Source organism: Anolis carolinensis, chromosome 1, assembly GCF_035594765.1.
Source record: "Anolis carolinensis isolate JA03-04 chromosome 1, rAnoCar3.1.pri, whole genome shotgun sequence".
Taxonomy (NCBI): domain Eukaryota; kingdom Metazoa; phylum Chordata; class Lepidosauria; order Squamata; family Dactyloidae; genus Anolis; species Anolis carolinensis.
In genome coordinates, this window is record NC_085841.1 from 299,586,684 (window position 1) to 299,612,132 (window position 25,449).

The following is a 25,449-nucleotide window of genomic DNA, read 5'->3' on the forward strand; positions in this document are numbered from 1 at the left end:
TTCAGTATCTATGGCAAACCTCTGTGTAAAAAACAAGTTTTAGGCACCCCTCTAAAGCAAATGAACTCTGACCCAAATACTCATGAGCTGGGTCAAGAGGTCTGTATCTGCTTACAAAAATGTAAGACTTTGTCTTGCTTCCTAGTGCCCACTGAATGAGGTTTAGAAAGCCATCAATGTTTCCCTCTTTGCACATCAAAGGAGTAGCTAATGCCTTCATCCAGCTGTATGGTCTTGCTCAGAACTATACTTGGCTGGATTCTCAGATCTGTTTGGTGATCATGGGGAGAAAGAAAAGCAACAGTATATGTACTTATATGTCAAATAATTCATGTGGTTCTTAAATCACACTCATACATTCAGATTCTTTACCAGTCCAGTTCGTAGACTGATCATTTATTTTACTTGCTTTTAATTTAACATAAGCAGACTATATTAATACAAAACCTTTACTAATTGCAAATTATATTTCAGTAGCTTCCCCATATAGCTAAGAGGCTCTAGTGCAGAATAAGAGGTCCTTTCTTAAACCATGGCTCTGCTGTGCAAGTACTGTCTCTTGGAGTCAGGCCTTCATCTGCAATATACAGACAATAACACCAATGTATCTCACAGGAGTCCTGAGAAACTGTGAATTACTTGCAGTGGTCTAATCATTACATAAATGTGCTCTTTACAGTTTAATTTCCACCTGGGAGCAAGAAATAAATACTTGTAAAATTCATCTATAAAACAGGTGAGTGACGGGTTGCTTACACCAAAACATAATTTCTGTGTGACAAACAACTGGTGTTGGAAATACTGATGCAATCTTCTGCAGCAAGACATTTTGAAGCCTTTATGGGTTGAGGATTATAATATGTTTTTGTTGTTGAATAAAACACATATGCTGGAAAATTGAAATAAACGAGACAAGCAGTTTATCCTTTTAAAACTAAATGTATTGTTGGGCTTTAACAACATGCAATGTTAATTCTAGTTTTTCTTTTTTATTTATATATTCTGTTCCCAGAAGCCAGTGGGAAAGTTGGCTTGTTCCATTATGTGTGCGTCAGTCAAATATAACACCCGGGGTCCAGCCCTCATCCCGAGAATGAAGACCAAACACCGCATCTATTATATTGCCCTCTTCTCCATTGTCCTGCTGGGACTTATTGCCACAGGCATGTTTCAGTTCTGGCCACACTCCATAGAGTCTTCAAATGACTGGACAGTTGAAAAGCGGAGTGTTCATGATGTACCTGTAGTCAAGATTCCTGCAGACAGTGCCATCCCTGAGCGTGGGGACCTCAGCTGCAGGATGCACACGTGTTTTGATGTTTACCGTTGTGGATTCAACCCCAAAAATAAGATCAAGGTCTATATTTACTCTTTGAAGAAGTATGTGGATGAATATGGCATGCCAGTCAGCCATACAATTTCCAGGGAATACAATGAACTGTTGACTGCTATCTCTGACAGTGATTTCTACACAGATGATGTCAACCGTGCTTGTCTCTTTGTACCATCTATTGATGTGCTGAACCAGAACACTCTCCGTATCAAGGAAACAGCCCAGGCTTTGGCACAGCTCTCCCGGTACCTTCAGAAACCTTACTGTGTATACTAGAGTTAAAATAGAAAGAAATCAGGGATAGGTGACAGAGAGCAAAACAAATATAAACAACAATAACAAAAAAAACCTAGATAAATTTATCACTAGCATTTGATATATTAAAGCTGTAGATTTTAGGCTTAATATTGACCACATTACTCAGCTTAGTGATGATTGTTGAGATAATGATCAGTCAGACCAGATACAAATAATTTGAGACTGACCCTGTCTTTAACCAGGTTCATAAATCTTTGCAGGAAATGAAGCGATGAAGGACAAAAACACATTTTAGAAAAGGAATGTCAAAGTCTAGGGCTAATTTATTATTGTTGGATTGTTTTGTTTTCCTAATAGATATTCTGCTTTAGTAGGAGGGTCAGTATGCTTTGTATGTCTGATAATAACCCTTGAAATTCTGATTTCTGTTAGTACTCAGACTTTCCCCTCTGATTTTCTTTCTTTCCCAGCTGGGATCGAGGGACAAATCACCTCTTGTTCAACATGTTGCCTGGAGGAGCACCTGACTACAATACAGCACTAGATGTTCCAAGGGACAGGTAGGCAACTTGTTGCTACTGCGTCTTTGAGGCACAGTGCAGCCTACTTAGCACATGTGGCATTTGACTGCAGATTCCCTGAGAACATTCTTCTTTTTAAGAAAAAAATGGATTCATTTTTCTGGGCTTTGAAGGAGCAACCTCTGAAATGTTCCAGCATGAGATACAAAATGGTTTCTCACTCCATTTTGTAACAAGTCTATAAACAAAGTGAGGAGGACATTTGTGGACTTAGCATTTCAGATTTAAGAATAGACATATACTTTGCATTTGTATTTATATATATCTGTGTTGCTTTCTAATAACATTACATAAGCTTTAACTAATTGATTCTGATTTATAGGTGATTCCATAAGCTTTAACTAGTCAGCTCTGAATTATAGGTAGTATCAAAGACCTCATTCTATTGTAAATTGAAATATAGAGGGGTTTTTTTAAGTTTAATGGCACTCAGAAATATGTCTCTTGTCACCTTCAATATCTGGGTACATTTATATCAGTGGTTCTTAACCTTTGGGCCTCCAGGTGTTTTGGACTTCAGCTCTCACAGTTCCTAACAGCTGATAAGCTGGCTGGGATTTCTGGGAGTTGAAGTTCAAAACACCTGGAGCCCCAAAGGTTGGGAAGGCACATCTGCAAAACAGAATCATATGTACTTGTGGATTTGGGTAGATGTCATCTCTCTACCTTCCTGAGTTCCTTCTAAGCATCACAAAACCTTGTAGAGATAGGAGGTTTTCCAATGCCCATTTGTGAATTGTTTGGTGAGAGAGTTCTGCTGCAGTGGTACTGTAGTGCCAGTAGATTTAAGGGGAAGAAGGTAACTCTTCTTAGTTAACATTAATGGAAATGCTTTCAGAGCTTCCCCTGAATGACTATATCGGTATTGCACTCCAGTGTGCATAAGATAAAGTTCTTTACAGCAGTGCATCTCAGTTTATCTGATTTGGAAACTGGCAGGTTTTTTTTTCAGTGTTGCAAGACAAGTTCCACATTTATACCCATTGTCTAGGGTTGTTTATTACTTTCTTGAAAGCTTGCAAAGAGCAACAGCCAATACCTCATGAACTGACTTCTGTCTGAGTTGAGTAAGGGAGTTTCAGCAGCATTTGCTGAATTACCTACTTAAAAAGAAGAGAGAGATTGTGTATGCCTTGATAGGGGTAATTGAGTGCAAACTAGGAAATAGCTGACTTTCTGTGCACGAGATATTTAAAAAGAATATATGCCCCTTTTTTAGTCCTTAGCTATAAATGTCGATTCTGTAGCGGCATTTCTTGTAAAAAGTCTCCTGAGATGGCCTCCTGTAGAGGGCAGTGAAATGTTATTACTGTAGTCTTTAAATCGTTTTTAATTTTTTTTTAAAAGAAATAATAGTTTCTCTGTCTTCAATCATTGGAAACCAGATTTTCCTGGCATGTTCTTAAGCAAGGTGTGACACTGTTAATATTCTTGATGTTTGTCTCATACTTCTGTTAAATGTAATATTCTTTTGAGAATTATTGAAAAGGGGGATACATAGAGCAAGTAAATAAATAATTGGAGAGGTAGAACATGGATGTTCTATTTTAATGTTTTTGGTTGGTAACGAAAGTTCTATTTGTTGTACATTATTTATTGAATTGCCCTGATCATAAGAATTTGACAGATTGTTGAATGTTAAACATCAGTAAAATCAGTACAAAAAAGTCCTAGGGTCTGGTATGGTATAGTTATAAAATCAAACATCAGTTACTCAATGGAACAGTATTAACTGTTTGGTTCTCACTGTTGCTAATTTTGTTCTAAACAAACAATATTAGTTTTTCTGTTTTATAAGAAGCTGCACTTTTACAAAAAATCTATCGAAGTGTTCACTTAAAACCTTGCTAGTGTAGGGTTTACTCTTAACAACAGTGCTTTGAACTGATGTCAATGTGTGATTATAAATATCAGTATCAGAGATTCAAGTGTAAAATAGTAGTCATTGGACTGAAATATCTTTGTGGAGGGGAAGAGGAAAGACTAGCAATGTCTGATCTTTTGTTCTTGTGTGCATTTAAGTCATTTTTGACTTCTGGCAATCTTAAGGTGAACCTGTCATGAGGTTTTCTTGACAAGATTTGTTCAGAAGGGGCTTGAAAGTATGTGACTTGCCCAACATCACCTGGTGGGCTTCCATGTCTGGTCTCCAGAATTCTAATCTAATGCTCCAAACCACTATACTATGCTGACTTTCTGACAATTACCTTTTCAAAACCCAATGTAGTTTTAAGGACAAAATGTTGTTTGTTTTATATGAATTGTTTCATATAGATTTGCATGTATATTTGTTCAGCTGTACAGAATACAATGTAAAAAGTAATTTTCTACTTTGAAGCAGCAGTTGTTGCTGATGATGTCTGAGCTATTCTGACAGAATTTTGTTCAGTCTTCTTAAAGTATTTGCTTCCCTATGAGTTGTTTCTAGGCAGATTGTTTATCTGAATACTGGGCTGCAGAAGGCTGCATGTTCAGGTTGTACCATCAGGAGGCACCATTTTACTTGCCATGGCCCAATGCTTTTAGATCTTGGGAGCTGTGATTTGGTAAGGCACCAGCACCCTAGCAGAGAAGACTGAAAACCTTGAAAAAAAACAGTTCCTTAGCATAGCAGTTAAAGTGGTACCAAACAGAATTAATTTTGCAGTGTAGATGCACTCTTAGGGTAGCATAAAGAAACAGATAAGGTTTAGGTAGTGCAACAAAATGAAATGGCATCTTTTCTTGGACATGATATGGGCAAAATTGAGAAACATTGAAATTGATGTGAAAAGGAAGCTGACAAAATAATACATTTGTCTTGTTTCAGTAAGATTGAAAGGCTTGCTTGCTTTCAGAGGCCTAAGAGTTAACCTATAGAAATGAAAATCCAAGCTGAGGTTCTTAACTGGGTGTTTTCTCCCTGTGGCTTACTTAGGTAGATGCACACCTGTTTCCTGAAGGTTAATGAAGTGTTATTATGTTGCTTACGAGATGTAAATTAAAACAACCTGGTTACTAGTTTTTAATTGGGAAGGAGAATCAAGGTTTAAAATTGCAGGAGAACTAGCATGTAAGTTAAATCTGTATTTTTACTTCTTTTCCCACACCTTTGAAATTTGGAATGTGAGTCTTGACGGGTAACAGCAGCATTCTGTTATGTTACACTATACGTCACTGAAAATAAATGGGAAGTTATGCAAGATAATCACTTTTGATTTTAGGACTGGAAATTTGTCCCAACACTTCCGTCATCTGGTACCCAAGCCGATTATTGTGCTGAGGAAGTACAGATGTCTTAGGCTGGTATATTGAGACTTGTTTCCTCTTTTCTAATAAAAGTTTTGAAATATCTGTTTGCTATAGCAACTTTCATCTGCAGTTCTTAAATAATTATGCAGGCTACATGTAGTACTCACTGTTTTTCTATTCCAAAATTAAGCATCTGCTTTTAACTTTCTGTGCTGAAAATTAGCAGGTGACAGTTTTCCGCTTTCGTACAAAGCACTTCTTTAATATTTTTTAGTTGAATAAATGGTATGTAGATGAAGGAAGTATTGTGTGAGGACTTGACTAGTGACCATGTGAAAAAGAGAAAATAACTCTGTCCCAACTTACTTGAGTACAGAAATGATTAGCTGAGTTAGCTCACAGCCGATTAAGCAGTAAGCAAATTCAGTGAAGAGCTACACACCATGGTTGACTTTACACATTGCTTATAATGTAAATTTCCCATATGTAACAGAATTAAATCTAACAGAATGCCAGATGCAAGCAGTACAGTTGCTAAATGTGTTTATCGTGGTGTCATAGTTCTCAGGGGCAGAGGCAGAGGGAAAATCAACAAAGATTGCTGTCTCCTCCATTCCACTATCAGAATTTGCTCACTGGATGAAAAACCGTCTGTAAACTTAAGGTGTGGTTGTTTCCACAAAAGCTAGGTTCTGGATCCATCCCAACAAATGTTCAGGAACTTCTTAATATATATCTTTATGAAGGAATAGGTTGTGTTTGGTTCTTGTCAATAAATATCTAAATTTGTAAATCTTTTAGCATTGTGAAGTGATAGGGTATTACAAGATGTACTCAATTTAAAATTGTTATATCTCTGCAACCACAAACCAGTCATGAATCCTCAGGGATCTGCATTTGTATTCATTTGCTCCTAAAAGAATCTAGACTTAGGGTGGGCAGGAAAATTGGCTGAGTACCTTAAATTATAGGACGTTTAAAAAATGGACCGGATTTGAAATTGTTATATCTCTGCGACCACAAACTACCCATGAATGAAATTCTTACCACTTGGAAGTGTGCGGGATAAAGTTTTAAATGGTTACCACTGATGTCTCTCCCAGCTGCCAAACGGCCCCTAGCCGCTGTCATTTGCAAGATGGTGACCCTGCAACACAAGTTCTAAAGAGATATTTTCCACTTGCTGAGTTATTTTTCTCTGGTTCAAAATGGTTAGTAAAACTTGCTAACTTGATAACTAATTAAATGTTTGTAACTTTTTGTGTAATTGGAACATGTTGCCATCATGACATACACTGCTTTGAAATTAGGCCCATCGTTTTGAAACATGCTGTATTTATATCAGCTTTTCCATTTCTAAATCACTCAGAGTGGATAAAATATATATGGAAAAATCTTTACAATTATCTGGATTTCCTAATTGGATGCCTTAGATCTTTTATATTATTTTTTATTTTGCCTCAGAGTATCTAAATGTGTTGCTTGGAAAAATGTGGTTTTAACAGATTTTTTTTTATGTTCAGAGCTCTGTTGGCAGGAGGTGGCTTTTCTACGTGGACCTACCGGCAAGGATATGATGTCAGTATTCCTGTTTACAGTCCACTGTCTGCAGAGGTTCCATTGCCAAGTAAAGGACCAGGGTAAGCGGACAATGAGTGGAATGATGCAACATAACTCTTTTTCCTAGTAATGATTTAGAACATCAGACATCAGTCAGTAAGACCCTAAACAAACAGGAACAAGTAAAATTCTGCTAATATCTGTACTCTCCTAATTGTTAAGATGAACAGCTGGAATATGGCTGTGAGTATGTATTATGTGTTGGCAAATTGTTGTATAAGCACTACAGGAAACCCAAGTCTTTAATGAATTCATAAAGTGACTTGCTATTTGCTTTCTATTATAATTCCTGAGCAAAAAAGATGTTTTTTCAGGGCACTCAAGTTTGCTAGGAAAATTAACAATCAGAGTTTTGAAATTGATTTCTGGATCATATGTTTATGAGAATTAGTGTTGGATCCTGTCTTGTGCAACCTTAGATTCTGTTTACTTCATCACCTCATCTCTGACAGTTTCAAACTTCCTAATGTGTATAAGAAATAAGAATGTCTCGTTTTCCCAGTCTTGTTGAATTCTAGACCCTTTTGAGGAAAAATCAACTTAATATTGGATAGAATGGAATTGGTCAGGATATGGGATCATATAGACATGGAAAAACATCTTGAAATTTTCTGTACATAAATAATATATTGTAAACATGTATAATGTTTTGAGAAGTTGTGAGATTGCACCTTTTAATCATGTTCCCCACATTGCACAACTTGCTATGTTCTCACATTCTGTTCGCACTTTACTATGGGTGTCTCATTTGAGCAATTCTTTGCATATAGCCATGTGTGTCTGAATGCCTCACTGCATTCTAGACCCTAGTTCCATAAGCAAATGATGTGGCCATGATTGAAAATTTGGTGTGATTGTTTCCCCATCTCAGATATCCACATTACTCCATAGGAACCAGGACCATGAATAGCCATATTATGTTTTAGTGGAATTAAAGGCATAGCTCAGCAGCCTCTTTAAAATGATATATCTTATTGTGTTGTCCTTTTGCAACACTATCAGAAGACTGGCTAAGGTTCAACATGCAAAGTCTCAATATTGACATTTCCCCATTTTAAATTTTTGTCCAAGTAAAGACAAAAGGGCTTTGGAACTAGAAGGTGTGTCTGTGTACGCATGTGTGAACAGTCCCAAGTCTGGATTTTGAGTGTTTTGTGGCTGTTTTTTTATCTAATTACCCTATATTGATTTGTATGCCTAGGGGCTAAATTTATTGATGCTTACATCGCAATAAACTTCACAGTAACCTTCACAGTGTGATCCAGGTATAATTATCATAATGAACAGCAAGCTGTGAATGAGATGCCATAGGTGGAGAGTGTCATCTGCTGCTCTGTTGTTTCTTCACTAGACTTAATATGGCCTGCAAGTCGTTCCCAAATATTAACTGTGCAAAGGTTTCTTGAGCGACTCAATGTATTATGTCTACAAAGTGGCCTGCAGCCTTAACCAGGACAGAGACAGCCTAGATCTCAAAGCAGATAATTTAGTTGCTTCTAGTGGTGGTGGAAATCTTATTGCTTGGTTTTTCCTGATTTTATTCTTAATTTTCTCATGATTAAGGATGGGTATGGTCTCTACTTGCACCAACCCTTCTACCAGACTACCTTAAATAGCAACATAAGGAAACATCTGAAACAAACTGCAAGCCCTGTGCTGCAATGCTTCTTCTCCTTTATGAAACATAGCATCTTTTCCAGGAGAAGAAACTAGTGAGCTTCTTCTGGTTGGCTTAATAGAGGTATTGCCATGCTTTGTATTTTAGGTTTGTAGTATTTTGCTGCATGGCCAACAAGAATACTCCTGAAGATAAAGTAAGATCAGCCATTCATCTATTTTAGATTTGTCTGTTCTCTGCAGTGATCCATCATAAACAACTACATTCTGTAATAGAACTTTAGGGACTGAATCCAGTTTCAGTTCTTCCTAGAGTAGATCAATTAAAATCATTTAATTTAAGTTAGTTATCACTATCAACTTGTTTTTATTTCTATGGGTCTATTCTAGATAGAACTAACATTGGATTTAGCCTTTTGTCCTGAAAGTTAAATGTGGGAGAGAAAATATTGAAAATTTTGTGCATTACAGCTGTTTGGTGTTGCATTAGAAATTCATCTCTTTTTAAAAATTTGCAGCCAGGCATGACAGATTTTTTTCCCCTTTAAGAATGGTTTCAATCACATGCCACTTAGCTCAGACCATTGGCATTTCTAGCACTTACCTACAGCTATGCTGATGCATGTTTTAACTCTTATTCATTTTGGAGATCTGGAGTGAGTCTAATTTTATTTTTATTATAAATATATGGAATCATAAAACCAGGTATACGAATACTAGGTCAGTGAACAGAAATTTTGTAATAGAACCTCCATTGTGTTTTAACATTTCAATCAGAGCACCAAGGCAGTGATGCTAAAGACAAATAAGTTGGTTAATAACTGGTTAATTTCAGTTACTGAATTGTACATTTAAATAACAGATAGTTATTAAGAAATATAGATATGGGAAATACTTGAGATCTTTTGCACTCAATGTAGAGATTAACTATGTTAGATGGACTAATTATCTGACTTAGTTTAAGACAGTTTCCTATGTTCAAAGGCAGGATTATCTATGCAGTAGCTGCTTTCCTTACATAAACTTGCCAGTTCTTGATGGTCGTAAAGCAGATGCTCATCAGACAGAATATCTGTTTAGCAAATGGCTCCAGATGACTAAACTGAACCAAAACATGCATCAGGGAAAGCAATCTCTCCTGCTGACCTCAAGCATGATGAGGAGCTAAACCCTGACTGTAAGACATACATTTGTCTTTTGATAGTAATCATGTAATTGAATCTACAGAGTATTTACACACTTTTCTTCTAAACAAATGAAAACTTAACTGAAACCTGGTATTGCTTAATAGCAGTTATGTTATTTTTTAAACCTGTATCTCAGGGTTTCTCTACGTCTTTGCTGTAAATGTTTCATTATATTATTTTTATCTGAAGTTTTTAGAGCCAGGAACAATAAAAATTGGGGAAAACATCCACTGTTCAGAACTAAAACCAAGCAATGAATACTAATTCCCAAGAAGTTGGTGGATAACAAAGCTTCTAATTTGGTACTAAAACAATGCCAGCATTTATGCTATTCAGTTTCTAAGTGGAGGATATTCCATAATGCTGCTGAAGTAAATCATAAGCTATGCTTGTCCCTTGGCATAGCATAAGCTATGCTTGTCTTCCAAACTTAGTTTTTGTTTACGAAAAAAAATTTGTGTGAAGAAAAGTTAGCCCCCTTTTTGGAAGAGATGGAATGTCTTTGATTTGCAGATTATACATCGAAGTCATAGAGAGTTTGCTGTGCTTTTCTTACACATATGACCACATAATGTTTTACAGATAGCACTCAGGACAAGGTGGCATCAATCCCAATAAATGAATAATGATTACATTTAGTTTAAGAGAAAATTCTTTGTAGTATGAAACCTGCTGGTAGAATCTTAACAATATGTACATTAGTCCGGTTCTTTACATTCTGCACTTAACGTGTATCTGAATAGTGTTTACTGAGAATAAAGTCCCACTTATTTCAGTAGGACATGCTTCCAAAACATGATGACTAATTTTACAGACTTAAATTGCAGATAGTACAGATTTACTTGGGAGTAAGTCTCACTTAATTCGTTGTAGCTGACATAAATAAGTATACACAAACATATAGATTCACTGTATCTACTGTACATTATCATTCAAAATCTATTGCTGGTTCCTTATATGACATGTTTACAAATCCCTCCGATACTCAACTTTACTTTGCCAAAGAATATTTGCTTCCAACTGTCAACTTGTTGTTAACTCTCTAAAATGCTAAGGAAGGGGAAATTCCTATGAGCTTATCTGTAAAGCTACCAAGCCTAAACCATCTATCAGCATAAAGTGAAGCATAAACTGGATTATCTCGTGGGAAAAGATCTGGATTTATAGTTTCCCATTGTTGTTCTCTTTAGTTCCCGCAGGTATTTCCTTCTGTCATCTCAAATGGCTCTTCATCCTGAATACCGTTCTGAATTGGAAACTCTTCAAGCAGAGAATGCAGAATCTGTCCTGATCCTAGACAAGTGTACAAACCTCTCAGAGGGAATGCCTTTTATTCGTAAACGTTGTCATAATAACCAGGTCTTTGATTATCCTCAGGTGCTTCAGGTAATGTTTATTGCTCTTACCACTTTTTTGTTTGATTGCGTGATAGTATTTTTAATGTGATCTTACACCTTTTCATTGATTTATACACAGTCATTTGGATATAAAGTTGCTTCATGAGTGACAATTTGGATGCTTTGAATGTATGAAAATGAGATATAAAAATTCAGTGATTATGATTATGCTTTGGAGCCAGCTTTAGATTAATTGATATGGTAGACTGGCTCCTTTTTGTCAAAAGTGTCCAAAGTTAAAAGGGATATGGCTAGGCAGGATGCTTAAACCAATCAGTAAAATTAAGTACTGTATATACTCGAGTATAAGCCTAGTTTTTCAGCCCTTTTTAAGGGCTTAAAAAAGCTCCCCTCGGCTTATACTCGAGTGAGGGTCCTGGCTGGCTTATATTCAGGTCGGCTTATACTTGAGTACAGTATATAGGTAATCAGAGTTGGACAAACTTACCTTAGTAAAGTCTTATTATGCTCTTAAATTATAGTTTTATACAAATATTCAAAAACATTATACCTACTGATGCCTCAAATAATGTAATTTTATTAATACCTATTTTTATTTTTGAAATTTACCAGTAGCAGTTGCATTTCCCAGTCTCGGCTTATACTCGAGTCAATAAGTTTTCCCAGTTTTTGTGGTAAAATTAGGGGCTTCAGCTTATACTCGGGTCGGCTTATACTCGAGTATATACGATATTTTAAATTAACAATTATAGACTGATCAGGGCCAGAAACTGGAGCCAAAGTGTGGAGGAGCCAGTAGACAGCTAAGCATAAGGCTTGGAGAGGTTTTAAAAAGCAAATGGCAGCAAAATCAGTCAGTCAGCAGCCTTTATTTCTGTCAACAAACCTTCAGTTGAAGTCAAATGAGGAAAGAATAGTTAAATACAGCATTTGAACCACTTATAACATCAAATCTGGCCTATAATTTAAGAATAATACATGTCTCCATTCTCTACTGGTTGAGTGACTATCCTTATATTCTAAGATTGGTGTTGATTACTATTTAGGTATTCTTTGTTACACTCTCAGTGATTACAAGTTGCAAATTGTTCATGAACAAAATGAAGTTTTAGATCTTGCTAATGAGCACCCCTACCTATTCATCTAGAGATTCTAGACTGTTCTTGGGTTAAACAGGGGAATCTTTAATTCCTTTTCTTGTCTTCCTTGTCCAAAGGCTTAGATCTAATGGCAACAATTTTATACACTATGAGTGATACAGAAAGAAAACTAGAGTAGAAATGAATATAAGAAAAAAGTAAAGGCAGATTGTTAGCATGTTAATTAAATTTTTAAAGATATAACTGGAAAGGGGAGTAATTTCCAGATGCTTCTGCCACAATCAACTGCTTTTTCAGCAACACCTTGTAGCTAATTTCTGGACATAAATTCCAGGGAAGCTTCATAATTGGAACTGGATTTCTTCCATCTCTGTAGTTTATATTTACATTGGTGTTCACTGTGTTTATAGACATATGTGAAGTAGAAACCTGATTTCGGTATTGGTTATTTTCTCTACAACCAGCTTTGCTGGAAATTAGCATTGTCCATTCAAATACTGTAGATTTCTTTCTTTCATAGCATTGTCTGTTCATTCCCATTGGGAGATGTTGGAAGTGAATGCCTCTTGCAAATGTAATATCCTTTATGTTACTGCATGTATTCTCCCTTGTATTGAGTACTACTGTAGGGTTTTTATTTTTATTTTTGGTATCTCTATACTTAAGTCATTTGTGAAGTTTTCTGAATGTTATGTTTGCATTTCCAGATGTACAAACATTGCCACAGGTGAATACTTTCTTTTAAAATTAATTTTTAAAATGTTTTAAATTTAAATGTTTAAAATCAGATTTCATACTTGCACTATTATAATCTGGGAAGCAAGCCTCGGGACTTTTTTTGTGAACAACTTGAAAGTTCTTTTTCATCAGGTAAAGAAAAGAAAACCTGATATATTTTGTTCTCCTCAACCATGTACAATAAAGCTAGCCAGTATGTAGGCTGCCTACAAACCTCAAAGCTCATCTTTCTAGCTCACAGGACATCCCCAAACTGCTACTTAATTTCACTAGTAAAGAGCACTATTAAATTTTGGAAGCATACTGGGATAACTCCTTCAAAGCAAGCAGGAAAATGCTTGCTGTAAAGGTGACTGGTGTGGGTGAGTGTTTGGAAGGGGGACTGTTACTGAAATTCTGGAGAACACTTTAAAACAATCATTTCTTGTATGTTTTAAAGGACTTCTGTGATTTCCTGTCAAATTCCAGTAGTGCATGTGGTAGGGAGTATGATAAGATTAGCTGCTCCCCATATTGTACCAAACATTCAACCTTTGGGTTTCTACACAGGAGATCAAAGGTTCTGTATCCACATTTTGATGAAGAGAGAACTTCTCCATGGTGGCTTAAGAATGACATTAAAAGTTTTATAAGAAAGAATAGCCTGTTTTTCTCTCTCTTGTCATATGAACTTATTTCTGTTTGTTTCTTTCACCAAAGGGTGGCTGGATTGCTTTATAGTAGCTGTTAAAGATAATTTTGTCTGTTTAAAAAAGAGCAAACTTATAGCTGTTGTGCAGAAACAGTTAAATACTTTCTTTCACAGAACTCTGCATCCTCCTTTGGAATGTCTGGCTGATAACAGTGATGATGTGAGGAGATGTATTTATAGTAACTTTTGTCTAGACAGGAAAATAGTTAGTTGTGTAGAAGAGCATGTATATCCATGTGTGAGTACTTTCTTCTTTTAAATTCCCCTTTCCCCCCTTTACCCCAGTGAAACTAGCTCTTTTCTTTTGAGGCTCTGTAAGCCTGCTAAATGACATTCTCGTATTTTGTTCTTTACATTATATTTTATAACATTGTATGCTTATGTAACTTGATACTGTGATGTCAAGGGAAGCACACCTAGTGGATTACAGTGATTATTTTGAGGAGAGGTTTACTACTTGTTCAGCCTTAAAGATTCTTCAGTGGAAGGTCAGTTACCAAGTATTTGCACTGATGATTAGTTATTGTTATTGAAGAATATCACTTGGAGGAAATAGAGCATGTGGAAAAGAGCAAAATGCTACATTGGGGGAACACTAGTGACATTCTTGGTTTATTGTATTTTACTGCTGGTGTATTTTCTTTGTACATCACTTTGAAAACCACTTTTGTCGATGAAGGTGCAATCTAGCGTTTTTATTTACAAATAAAATAAGTGGAGACCCAATCTGCCCCCTCTAAATACTGAGTTTGAGCATGTCAAATAGAATTCGTTTTTTCTTTCCTCTCTCACTTCAAAATAAAACTATAGGGCATATGTTGCTGACAACCAGTTGTGATCAAACCACCAAAGCCTGATGGTGGAGGCAAGTGCATTTCATTGTATAATTTGTTGCACATGTCAGAATTAGATTTACTTTGGCACTGTTTGTGAAGGATGATTTTATGAATTTTTCCACACTTTGACCCTTTAAACAAACAGTGTTTAAACACAATTGAAAGCAGGACAATTTATTTCATATAAATCTCCTGTCTTTTCTGTGAAACAGAACACCCATCATCAGCAAAGTTCTCCCCTGTGCTATCACAATAGATATCTTTACAGTCTTGTCAGTTGCTCGTCAACAGTGTGAACACTTATTTTGCAAACCACATTGGGTTTCTTTACAAAAGTACAGTCCCTATCACAGGGACTGAACATTAATGTGATACAGAGTTTACATAGCAACCCCTCAAAGGAAAAGTGGGTATCATGGTGTAGCTATAAATATTCCAAGAAATCTTGCAAGAATAGAAAGTGGATTCTACAACTGATCAACTATTGTAATCCAGGGCAAAATTTGAAATTCTGGTGTAGAACTACCCTCTTTTGCTCCAGTATCTATCTATCTATCTATCTATCTATCTATCTATCTATCTATCTATCTGAATGTTCTGTTAGTTTCTGCTTTAAGGTAAACAACAAAACTAAACAACCAAAACCCATGAAACTTGGCCACAAAAGACATGGTCTTCTGGACTGTGTTTAGACATCCAAAAAAAAAAAAAAAAAGGGGGGGGGGAGACAATTTGGAAATGACAGAAAAACCCCAAAAACACAAAAATCCTTTCTGTGCGCGCGTGGAGCAGCTGCCCCCGCCCAACTCCTCCTATGAGCCCGTTAGAACCTTAAGATCTTCCGGGGAGGCCCTGCTCTCGATCCCACCTGCCTCGCAGGCGCGGCTGGTGGGGACAAGGGACAGGGCCTTCTCGGTGGTGGCTCCTCGGCTGTGGAACTCCCTCCCCAGCGATATCCGGCAAACCCCATCCCTCCTGGGATTTAGAAGAAAACTAAAAACTTGGCTCTGCTCCCAGGCATTCAGCGAATAAGGTCATTGGCTGATGTAATCGGGTCGCAAATCTGTAATTGTAGCAGTATTGAATGACTGAGGATGGTGCAATATCGCTGCCTTGCAGCGTTTTAATTTTTGTGTACTTTTTATCATGTTTTAATTGTTTTGTTTTATAGTATACTTGTTGCTGGCCCTCGTGGCAGAATGTAAGCCGCTCTGAGTCCCCTCGGGGAGAAGGGCGGGGTATAAATGCATGTAAGAATAATAATAATAACTGGAAAAAAAAACAGAGGCTGAGGCAGCTGCGCGTGAGGCCCAACTGAACTTTACTCACCCATTCCCATGTTTTATAGGGGAAGGAGTGCAGTTAGGCCAGGCATGGGCCAAGTAGGGCCTCCCTCAAGGTGTTTTGGGCTCCAAATCCCACAATTCCTAACAACCTACTGGCTGTTAGGAATTGTGGGAGTAGGAGTCCAAAACACCTGGAGGGAGGGCCCAAGTCGGCCCATGCCTCCACTACCACATCCAGGACTCCTCAGGCAACCAAAGCCAAGGAAGGGGGCTCTGGGGGACCCACCTGCGCGCTCCCCTTGGCTTGGGAGCCCCGCTGCCGCCTCCCCAACCTCCTTTGACCACGGAGCATCGAGAAGAAGCCAGAGGAGGAGCCTCCCCAGGCAGCCTTCACACTGTCCCTCTGCGTGAGGCCCAGCTGCACTTTAAAAAGCCTTTCCCATATTTTTATGGGGAATGGCCAGGCATAGGCCGACTTGGGTTCTCTAGGACTAGATGGCTTTTGGGGCCCCCTACCAAACCTAGCACCCACTAGCCCCTGACCCTACTTTAGCTCTACCATTGCTTAAAGCAGTATCAAGTCGGGTTAACCCTCCAGTGCAGCCTGCCTTCCCTCCCCCGCATACCTGGATGGAGCCAAAGCCAGTCCAAATGCTCACCCTTGGCGTCTCCTTGGGGGAAGCCCTCCTCCTCCTCCATCGCGGATGAAATTTTGCAATAGAAACAGGAGGAGGAAGAGAAGGAGGCTTGGTTTGTGAGCACTGCCCAGATGGGGATGTCATTTCCCTTGCAGAAAGAAGGAAGGAAGGAAGGAAGGAAGGAAGGAAGGAAGGAAGGAAGGAAGGAAGGACGGAAGGAAGGACGGAAGGAAGGAAGCGGGGCAAAAGCATTGCATTGCCCCCTTTGCTTGCATTGCAAACACACCACAGCTCCCCAGCTTTTAAGGGTGGATCTACACTGTGCAATGCATGCACTTTGGCACCATTTTAAATTGCTCCAGGACAGGACACAGAACCCAATATTATAGTCCTTTACTGCCATCAAGTGGTCCATTTGAAACATTGCACCCTCTGAGGATGCCTGCTATGGATGTGGGGGAAACATCTGAAGAGAATGCTGCTTCTGGAAAACGGCCAGATAGCCTGGAAAACACACAACAACCCAGTACACCCTAAGCCTATGGCCCCTCCAGGCCCCCAAGTTGGCCCATGCCTGAAATACAGCTTCCAGGACTCAACTGCCAGGGAACTATTTAAAGTGTAACTCCAGCTCTCTGTGTGTGTGTGTGTGTGTGTTTGTCTGTGTGTATGGCTGGAGTTACATTTTCAAAATGTCCCTGTTCCGACTCTAAATTAACAATCAGGGCCAGCTAACACCACAATACAAAGGATTCCCCCAGGGAGGAAGCAGCCAGGCTTTGAAGCTGCAAGGCCATTACATGCTAATCAAGGTGGCTAATAACAGTATGCATACCTGCTGCACCGAGACTAAACATTGTATTCCAGCTCACCAAACTATGATTCCCATAGGAAAAAAACGGCCAGGATTTGAGGCTGCAAGGCTCTTCACTGCTATTCCACCTGGCCAACAAATGATTCCCATAAGCCACAGCAACGCATGGCCGGGCAAAGCTAGTTAGTTTATAATTGTTCCTTGTGACACTTAATTTTCACGATATTGCTAGGCTTTCTTAAATAGGCAAACAGGATTATATCTGCTACATTTAACAGCCCTAGTTTACTTTCCTACCTAGAGTAACTCAGCTTTATTTCTGGGGCACATGTTTCCTGCCTGTATGATACTATCTCTTCTGGTAAGGCAGAATCCTTGCTGTATTATTTTGTGTAGAACAGTGTTTCTCAGCCTTTGGGTCCCCAGATGTTTGGCCTTCAACTCCCAGCTAGTAAACTGGCTGGGATTTCTGGGAGTTGTAGGCCAAAACATCTGGGGACCCACAGGTTGAGAACCACTGGTGTAGAAGTTCATGTAAATTTAAGTACCTATAGATGCATATTAGAAAAACTTGACCAGTCTTGGGTCACAAGATTAGGGCACGTTAAACAATAACTGCATTAATTTTAGTTGATTAACAGATAAATCAACTAAAATTAATGCAGTTATTGTTTAACGTGCCCTAATCTTGTGACCCAAGACTGGTCAAGTTTTTCTAATATGCATCTATAGGTACTTAAATTTACATGAACTTCTACACCAGTGGTTCTCAACCTGTGGGTCCCCAGATGTTTTGGCCTACAACTCCCAGAAATCCCAGCCAGTTTACTAGCTGGGAGTTGAAGGCCAAACATCTGGGGACCCAAAGGCTGAGAAACACTGTTCTACACAAAATAATACAGCAAGGATTCTGCCTTACCAGAAGAGATAGTATCATACAGGCAGGAAACATGTGCCCCAGAAATAAAGCTGAGTTACTCTAGGTAGGAAAGTAAACTAGGGCTGTTAAATGTAGCAGATATAATCCTGTTTGCCTATTTAAGAAAGCCTAGCAATATCGTGAAAATTAAGTGTCACAAGGAACAATTATAAACTAACTAGCTTTGCCCGGCCATGAGTTTGTATGACTTTGCATATGAATGAAATTATTGTTTGAAGAACGTCCTTTTCTGTTTTTAGCTGATGCTTATATAAGTCAAAGCTGACATAACCCTGCAAAAGGCATTATTCCTTTTGTGAGAATAGTGAGGCAAGGGATGCTTCTTTTTACATGTTACCCACAATTGAAGAAGTCATATCAGGTGTTTGTTAACAGTGTTTACAATTCAGCAATGTCTAGCTTATTTGGAACATCATTTTAATCATTCAGAAGGCTTCTAATTCTGATCAATTGATTGGCAAATCTAGATATATGCTTATTGATGATACTTCAAAATCATTTCAGGGGCATCTGCATACTTGCTCTGGGGGATGCCACTTATGTACTTCAGTGGGAGAATCTCTGTGAAAAAAATAGCATTCCTTGAGGAAGGTTTGCTAGAATATAGTTTTTGATTTTAAAATTCAGATCTAGAGTTAAAAATCGTAGAAAGAAAGAGCAAGATCTTTCATCCAAAATCTAACAGGATACATCCACTGGCACTATTTTAACTTTCAGAAAAACTAGGAGTGGATGATATCCCCTCCCCAGTGCAGGCTATCGCACATCACAAACACTTGCTTCATAGGACTAAAAAATCCTTTGGAGTCTGGTGTTTATTAGTGTGGCAATAATAGTATGAGTAGAGTAAATAAGTTATTTGGAATAAAAGAATCAAGAGAAGTGCAGCTAAATTTTTCCATGTTGCCAGAATGTAGAAAAGAGCTTTTTCTGACCATGTGTATTTTGATGCACTTTGCTAACAGGAAGCCACATTCTGCATTGTTTTACGTGGGGCCCGCTTGGGACAAGCTGTACTGAGTGATGTTCTTCAGGCTGGTTGCATCCCTGTTGTCATTGCTGATTCTTACATTCTACCTTTCTCTGAAGTTCTGGATTGGAAGAGGTATATTCTCTATCTCGTTATGTCCTTAGTAGTAGTTACACACTCCATGAATGTACAGCAACTACTGCTGGGGGGAAAGCTGCAGTTAAAATAATTGTATAGGCTGAAACCCACTAGTGTTCATGCAGAGTATATTTATGTGGTATCTTTGGGAGTAAGGTGTTTAATATTTTACTGGGCCAGCCTTTCTCTACATATTACTTTTAATACAGTAGAGTCTCACTTATCCAACATAAACGGGCCGGCAGAATGTTGGATAAGCGAATATGTTGGATAATAAGGAGGCATTAAGGAAAAGCCTATTAAACATCAAATTAGGTTATGATTTTACAAATGAAGCACCAAAACATCATGTTAGACAACACATTTGGCAGAAAAAGTAGTTCAATATGCAGTAATGCTATGTAGTAATTACTGTATTTATGAATTTAGCACCAAAATATCACGATATATTGAAAACATTGACTACAAAAATGCGTTGGATAATCCAGAACGTTGGATAAGCGAGTGTTGGATAAGTGAGACTCTACTGTATATTCAATTTCTCCTTCAGCTCATCAATTTGCTCTAGACAAACTTTCCTTTTTAGTTGGCTTATTAACTGTGAATTGAAAAGACAATGAATTGGATTCAGAGATTTCTCTAATTAGTTGGATCACACCATGATTGAGGCTCTCCTTTGGACAGTCTGGCTGAGGATAAAAGGAGGGGAAGGCTAATTCTAAGACCCACACATTTTCTAACCATCCATCACATAGTGTGCTGAGGGTGGGGGGGGGGGTGTTCTCTGACTTCAGAGTAGATTTTCAGGAGGTTCTAAGGAGAGATCAGCAGAAATCATCTGCATGAATCCACCATTGGAATAAACTGCCTTTCTATTCATGGGAGGCAAGGTCTGGATCCATGCTTTACTTGCCTTTCTTTGAAGTACAGGATTGTCATGAAGAGATTGCCAGTACAGGTAGATTCATATTTCTGCCATTTTCTAAAATTATAATTGTTTTCCTTTCAACACTTTTGCAACTAGGGCTTCTGTAGTGATACCTGAAGAGAAGATGTCTGAGATGTACAGCATTCTTCATAGCATACCCCAGCGACAGATTGAGGAGATGCAAAGACAGGTACAGTAGACCCATGGAGTTGAAGCCCAAGTTTACTTGTCTTGAGTTTACATGTTGGAATGGAAGTCATAATATTTTTCATATTTCCATATTGTAGATATTAAGTACTTCAGGGGATGTGTTGATAGTGGCATATTGCTGAATGAATTATGCAAAATAGGTAAACTAAAGTTATTAGGACTTAATTCTCTGTATTACTTTTGGATCGACATTATTTCACTTGTAAGATGAAAATATTGCCTGCATCTTCAACAATTTGGATAGCAATCACATTTGCCCAATTAAAATTAGAACTTGCAGTTAAGATGTATTTGAACTTTAATCATTGCAAGTGATTAGCAAAATAACAACAAAAGGGTCTTTAGAGGAGAACTATATAAAAATTCCTTTAAAATCTGAGTAGAAATTGAACCCTTGGTCATTGCACCTCATTTGTTGATGGGACGATCACTTGACTCTGCAAGATTCAACATTACAGAAGTGTTTGAACAAAAATCATCTTTCAAACATGTCTCTTATTAACAGACACTTTAGCTATATTTAAGATTGTGGTAGATATTAATCAGTAATATAATGGTTTTTAAATTATTTTGTCTATGATCATAAAACAGTGAGGCACTTGTTTCTCTGTGCACCACATGCAAGTTCATATAAAAAACTAGTAACACAATTGGATTGTCATATTAAAGCCAGAGTGGGAGAAGAGGAATCTTGTTCTAGAAGCCCCTTGTGTGTTGATATTGAATGAATAGATAGATAAGGTAAATGAGGGATAAAACGCAATAAGAGAAGTCATGAAATTGAAAATTTAGTGCCAAAGCCTGTCAGAGTGTTTGAATATTAGATCATTACATAAAAATGAAACAAAAACCAATGCTAGTTTGAAAACCCCGAATGCTGTATTTTCTGAGCACATTGCAGTTGAATTTTCACTATATCTTCTTAATTATCAACACTAGGATTATTTTAATGCATATTTTAAATGAGGAATTTCCACAGTGTCTATGAATGATTTTAATGTACACTTTAAATAAGTAGTTAATTTGTTCTGTTGAGATTCTGGTAAGTGGTATTCCTGGGGAATGTACTGAGATGTATAAAGACAATACTGAGATATGTGAGGATCAGTAAGGGGGGACACTTGAAGTCCAAACTTGTGAACTGGTAGGCGCTTTGTTATCCAAGTCCTGGAAATTCTGATGTACACTTGGATCATATTTGAGATAATTAACTTATATGCTTAAATTGATCCATGTGATTCAGTTGGAGACACTGCAGAGAAAACAAACCACCAGAAGAGGTCTCTCTTCCCTTGCTTCATTCTGACTTTTGCTAATTGGAGACAAAATTGTGAATTAAAACCAAGAGGCGTGGAGATATTACCTTTCTATTTACCATAGAGGGAATATGGCTTTGCTGTGTGAAATTTTATAACTGTGATCTGATACTCATTCTTGTTCAATATTGAGATCAGTGTTATCGATTCTTGCAGCAAATACAAGAGCACAAGTTTCAACAGGCTTAGTAATTTTAGTCCTGTGCTTATGACAGATGTTACCAGGGTCTGAATTATAACCTGAAGCAGCTACAGTAATACACAGAACTGCAAATGTGTATATACATCAATTGGATTTATAGATATTTTCACTTTACACCATTAAATCAATGAATGGTCCAAGATTTGGCAAATGTAGAATAAAATTAGAGCCACATCTATCAGTGTTCTGGAATTGCAGGTTCATCTCTTCTGGATCTGTAGTACTCTTAAATAGAAGTACCTGTGAAATTTTGAAATAACATTTCACACTGGACTGTTACAGCAATATAAGTCAGTCTTGCATTTTTACATCATTTTAGTGTCACAATTGTCTCTAGATGGTTCTGTGGATTATTCTGTTTAAACAAATAAATAACCTCTCTTTAATATTGGGGAAAATAATAAGTGGTTCTGGCATATCTTTATCTATATAGCATAATGAAAATGAAGCATTAAATGTAATTGCTAATTCACTCGTATTAATCTGTTGTGATTTTAAGTAAATACTCATTATTTTCCATTTTCTGCAGTATTTCAAAAACATTTGCCTCTAATGGTATTGTAATATAATGGTAACCTAAATAAGATGTAATTGTAGTGACATGGAAAGCATTATTTAAAGTAAATGTTGTTTCTTTTGGATTAAATTTACTTGTGCCAAGGGAATTCTTTTTTTTTAATGGTGTGTATTGTCATTCTGTGAAACTACTTAAAAGACCCCCTTCTCCTGCTAGTTGTTTGCAAAGTGGCAAGTTGTCTGTTTAGTTAATGCTAGCTTGTATGAATGAATACCTTACTTTTATCTTCATTTTGGAATGCTTTAGATGTCTGGAATTAAAACATTCTCAATCATTAAAACTTCTGTATTTTAACTACTCCATCATCGTGAAATAGCTATTAGAGAATCAAGTGTGAGTTTTCACTATAGATTTCCTGTCACTTGGATATTCCAGTCCCTTAAATTAGTTGATCTTAGGATCACCAGACACCAGAAATAATTTGATGGGATATAACAACAAGAAAAATTATTGAAAAGGTCAGTGTTTATTCTTAAAAAGTGTGAAGGTAGAAACATTTGGAACTCATGCTGTGTTTACTGTATTTTAATCTTTGTTTTGTGTATTTTAATATATGTATTCATAGAAATACTTTTTAATATATGTATTTTACATCATGTTTTATGAAGTGTTTTAACTGTGTTGTGCCCCGCCTCGAGCTGTGAGGAGAGGTGGGTAAGAAATAATAACAACAACAGTTATTATTGTATGACAGAAGATACATGAGTTGTCTTAAGTATGAGGGGAAATATTTTGATAGCTTTTTGGAGTCAATTGCTGCCCCATATGACCAGGAAGATTTATCACAGATGGAAATTTCAGATTTGCAGCAAAAATGGATAAAAGCAATATTTAATTTTAGGTCCTTATTGATGTGGGGCGGGAGGGGTCCTCCTCCCTCTTTAGTCCTGGGAGTATATTTTTCCCCAAACAAATGTGGCTCCAACACACCTTGCCAGTGGTTATGCTACACTCTGCTTTTGTCATGCTGTGCACAGAATGCACCCATTTCTTTTTTTGTCAGTCTATTTATCACCAGATTTTCATATAAAAACATCTGTGGAATCTCGAGCGAGTCATGGCTGCATGTGTAATCATCGTGTGAAATACATATTCAGAAATAATCTCCAGCCTGGATGGAACTGTACTTATCCGTGGATCACATTCTTAGTTTGGGTTAAAAAGGTCACCACCTGTTCAACAGCTGTTTCCTTTTTTCTTCTTTCTCTACTCTCTTTTTCCTCTTCCTCCTCCAGCCATGGAGCTATTTCACAATGAGGTGATGGGTTAAAGATGGCCCTTGACACAAAGATTTCACTGGGGTGAAGGTGAGAAGAGATTGCTTAGGATTCTCGGGTTTTGCAGATTTTCATTTTCTCTGTTCTGTTTTCATCATAGATTGTTTAAAAAAGATACACTTCTGTGGTGCAGTGCAAGTACTGATTTTTGAGTTCATTTTATGAATTCTTCAAGGATTGTTTTGAGTAAAAAATGCTGAGGGAATTCTAAGTGCAAGACTAAACTAGTTCATTGCCTGTGTGTGACGAAGGGCCAAGATAATAAATGTACAGGTGACTATTTTGGTTGGGTTCGAAGAACTGAAAACATCCTCTTCCTCTAGTTGGAAGGTATTTAAATCCCCAACATTTCCTCACTCTGTCATTTGATTTTCTACAGTAAAGTTTTGTATCCCTCCTCCCTAGCTATTGCTTGGTAGAAGTGACATATCAGCTTGTAGCATTAATTTCCTTCATAATTAATGCCCCCACCTTTTATTTTACTTTTGCATTGCACTTGCTCAGTTGCTTACTGTTGTGTATACACTTGTTTTTATTTCCAATGATGTTTGGTACCCATTATGAGCAGATTCACGCACACCCACTTTTTGTGAACAGTGTACAAACCAGGAAAGCACATTTCCTCAAATGTTCCATAAAATCCAAACTAGGAATCATGGTTAATGGTTTCAAATAAGTTAAAGTTGGTTTCAAAATCTTGGCTTGAGGGGAATGGAGCAACAGCTAAAGGATTGTACATGAATTCACTGTATTCTTACATGCCATGTCTTTCCAGATTAATCAGAACCAAACCATTGTAGAGCTTGCTTGAGTGATGTTCATGCAGAACCAGATTTTTGTGTTTACTTCAGCAGCAATGGAGGACATGGCAGGGACACTGTGTGCCTTCCATGATTAGTGAAAATGTGGTGAGGGCAGGAAACCTTTATAATACTATAAAGAGAAAACTCTCAGCTATCTTCCCATTTCTTGTGCTCTCACTGGCTGAATGCTGTGCGGAATTGCAAATGTACGTTTGTCCTACAACAAGCGTTCATATTTTTGGCTAAAACTAAAGACAGAGATAGTCAACTTTGCTCTGTAAAGTTGGCTACTTTTAGGGTAGTTAATGTGTGGATATGTTGTCTATCTGCAGTTATCTGTTTTTTTTCATCAACTCAAGATTCTAAATTCCAAATCTGTGTCAAATAGATAATGTGTTGTTTGCTTGTGCCCCCCACTGTTTTAGAAACAAACCCTTACTCTTCCCTTTATGATAAATTATTCTTTAGTTGGAGATCTGTACTGTTTTAGTCCAGATGTGTAATTCTAGCATAACATGCTTGTATTAACGGGGCTTCAGATGTGAAACCCAGATGAATTCCAGAGGAGGGCCTCCTTGTAAAACTGTGTGAGCATAATAAATGTAGTTTATTCATTTATGAAAATACTTTATAAATGTTTTATCAATTTGGGTTATTTAGGTGAGAAGTAGCATAGAAGAATATAGGAAACACAAATACGAGTATTTGTGTTTGAGGAAGTTGAGCTTAATACACCATCACACATCATTTTGTGCCTGAAAATGTCATTGATACGACTAGCTTAAGTGGATATTTGTCAA

The 25,449-nt window shown here is 37.4% G+C and overlaps 1 protein-coding gene and 1 long non-coding RNA gene across 2 annotated transcripts in view; one reads left to right on the forward strand and one right to left on the reverse strand.

Annotated features, from left to right (window-relative positions):
- Nucleotides 1-364: 364 nt before the first annotated feature.
- On the reverse strand, nt 365-16,540 carry LOC134295442 (uncharacterized). The gene is made up of 2 exons (XR_010002010.1): nt 16,496-16,540; nt 365-1,605 (listed from the first exon to the last, which is right to left on the reverse strand). It is a non-coding gene; the product is annotated as an uncharacterized LOC134295442 (long non-coding RNA).
- The window catches only part of ext2 (exostosin glycosyltransferase 2), a 98,355-nt gene continuing 73,948 nt past the window's right edge, over nt 1,043-25,449 (forward strand). Inside the window, exons 1-6 of the mRNA XM_003214625.4 lie at nt 1,043-1,578; nt 2,062-2,151; nt 6,927-7,043; nt 11,018-11,213; nt 19,194-19,333; nt 20,361-20,454. Coding sequence (XP_003214673.1) covers nt 1,043-1,578; nt 2,062-2,151; nt 6,927-7,043; nt 11,018-11,213; nt 19,194-19,333; nt 20,361-20,454 — 1,173 coding nt within the window. The remainder of the gene's footprint in view (nt 1,579-2,061; nt 2,152-6,926; nt 7,044-11,017; nt 11,214-19,193; nt 19,334-20,360; nt 20,455-25,449) is intronic.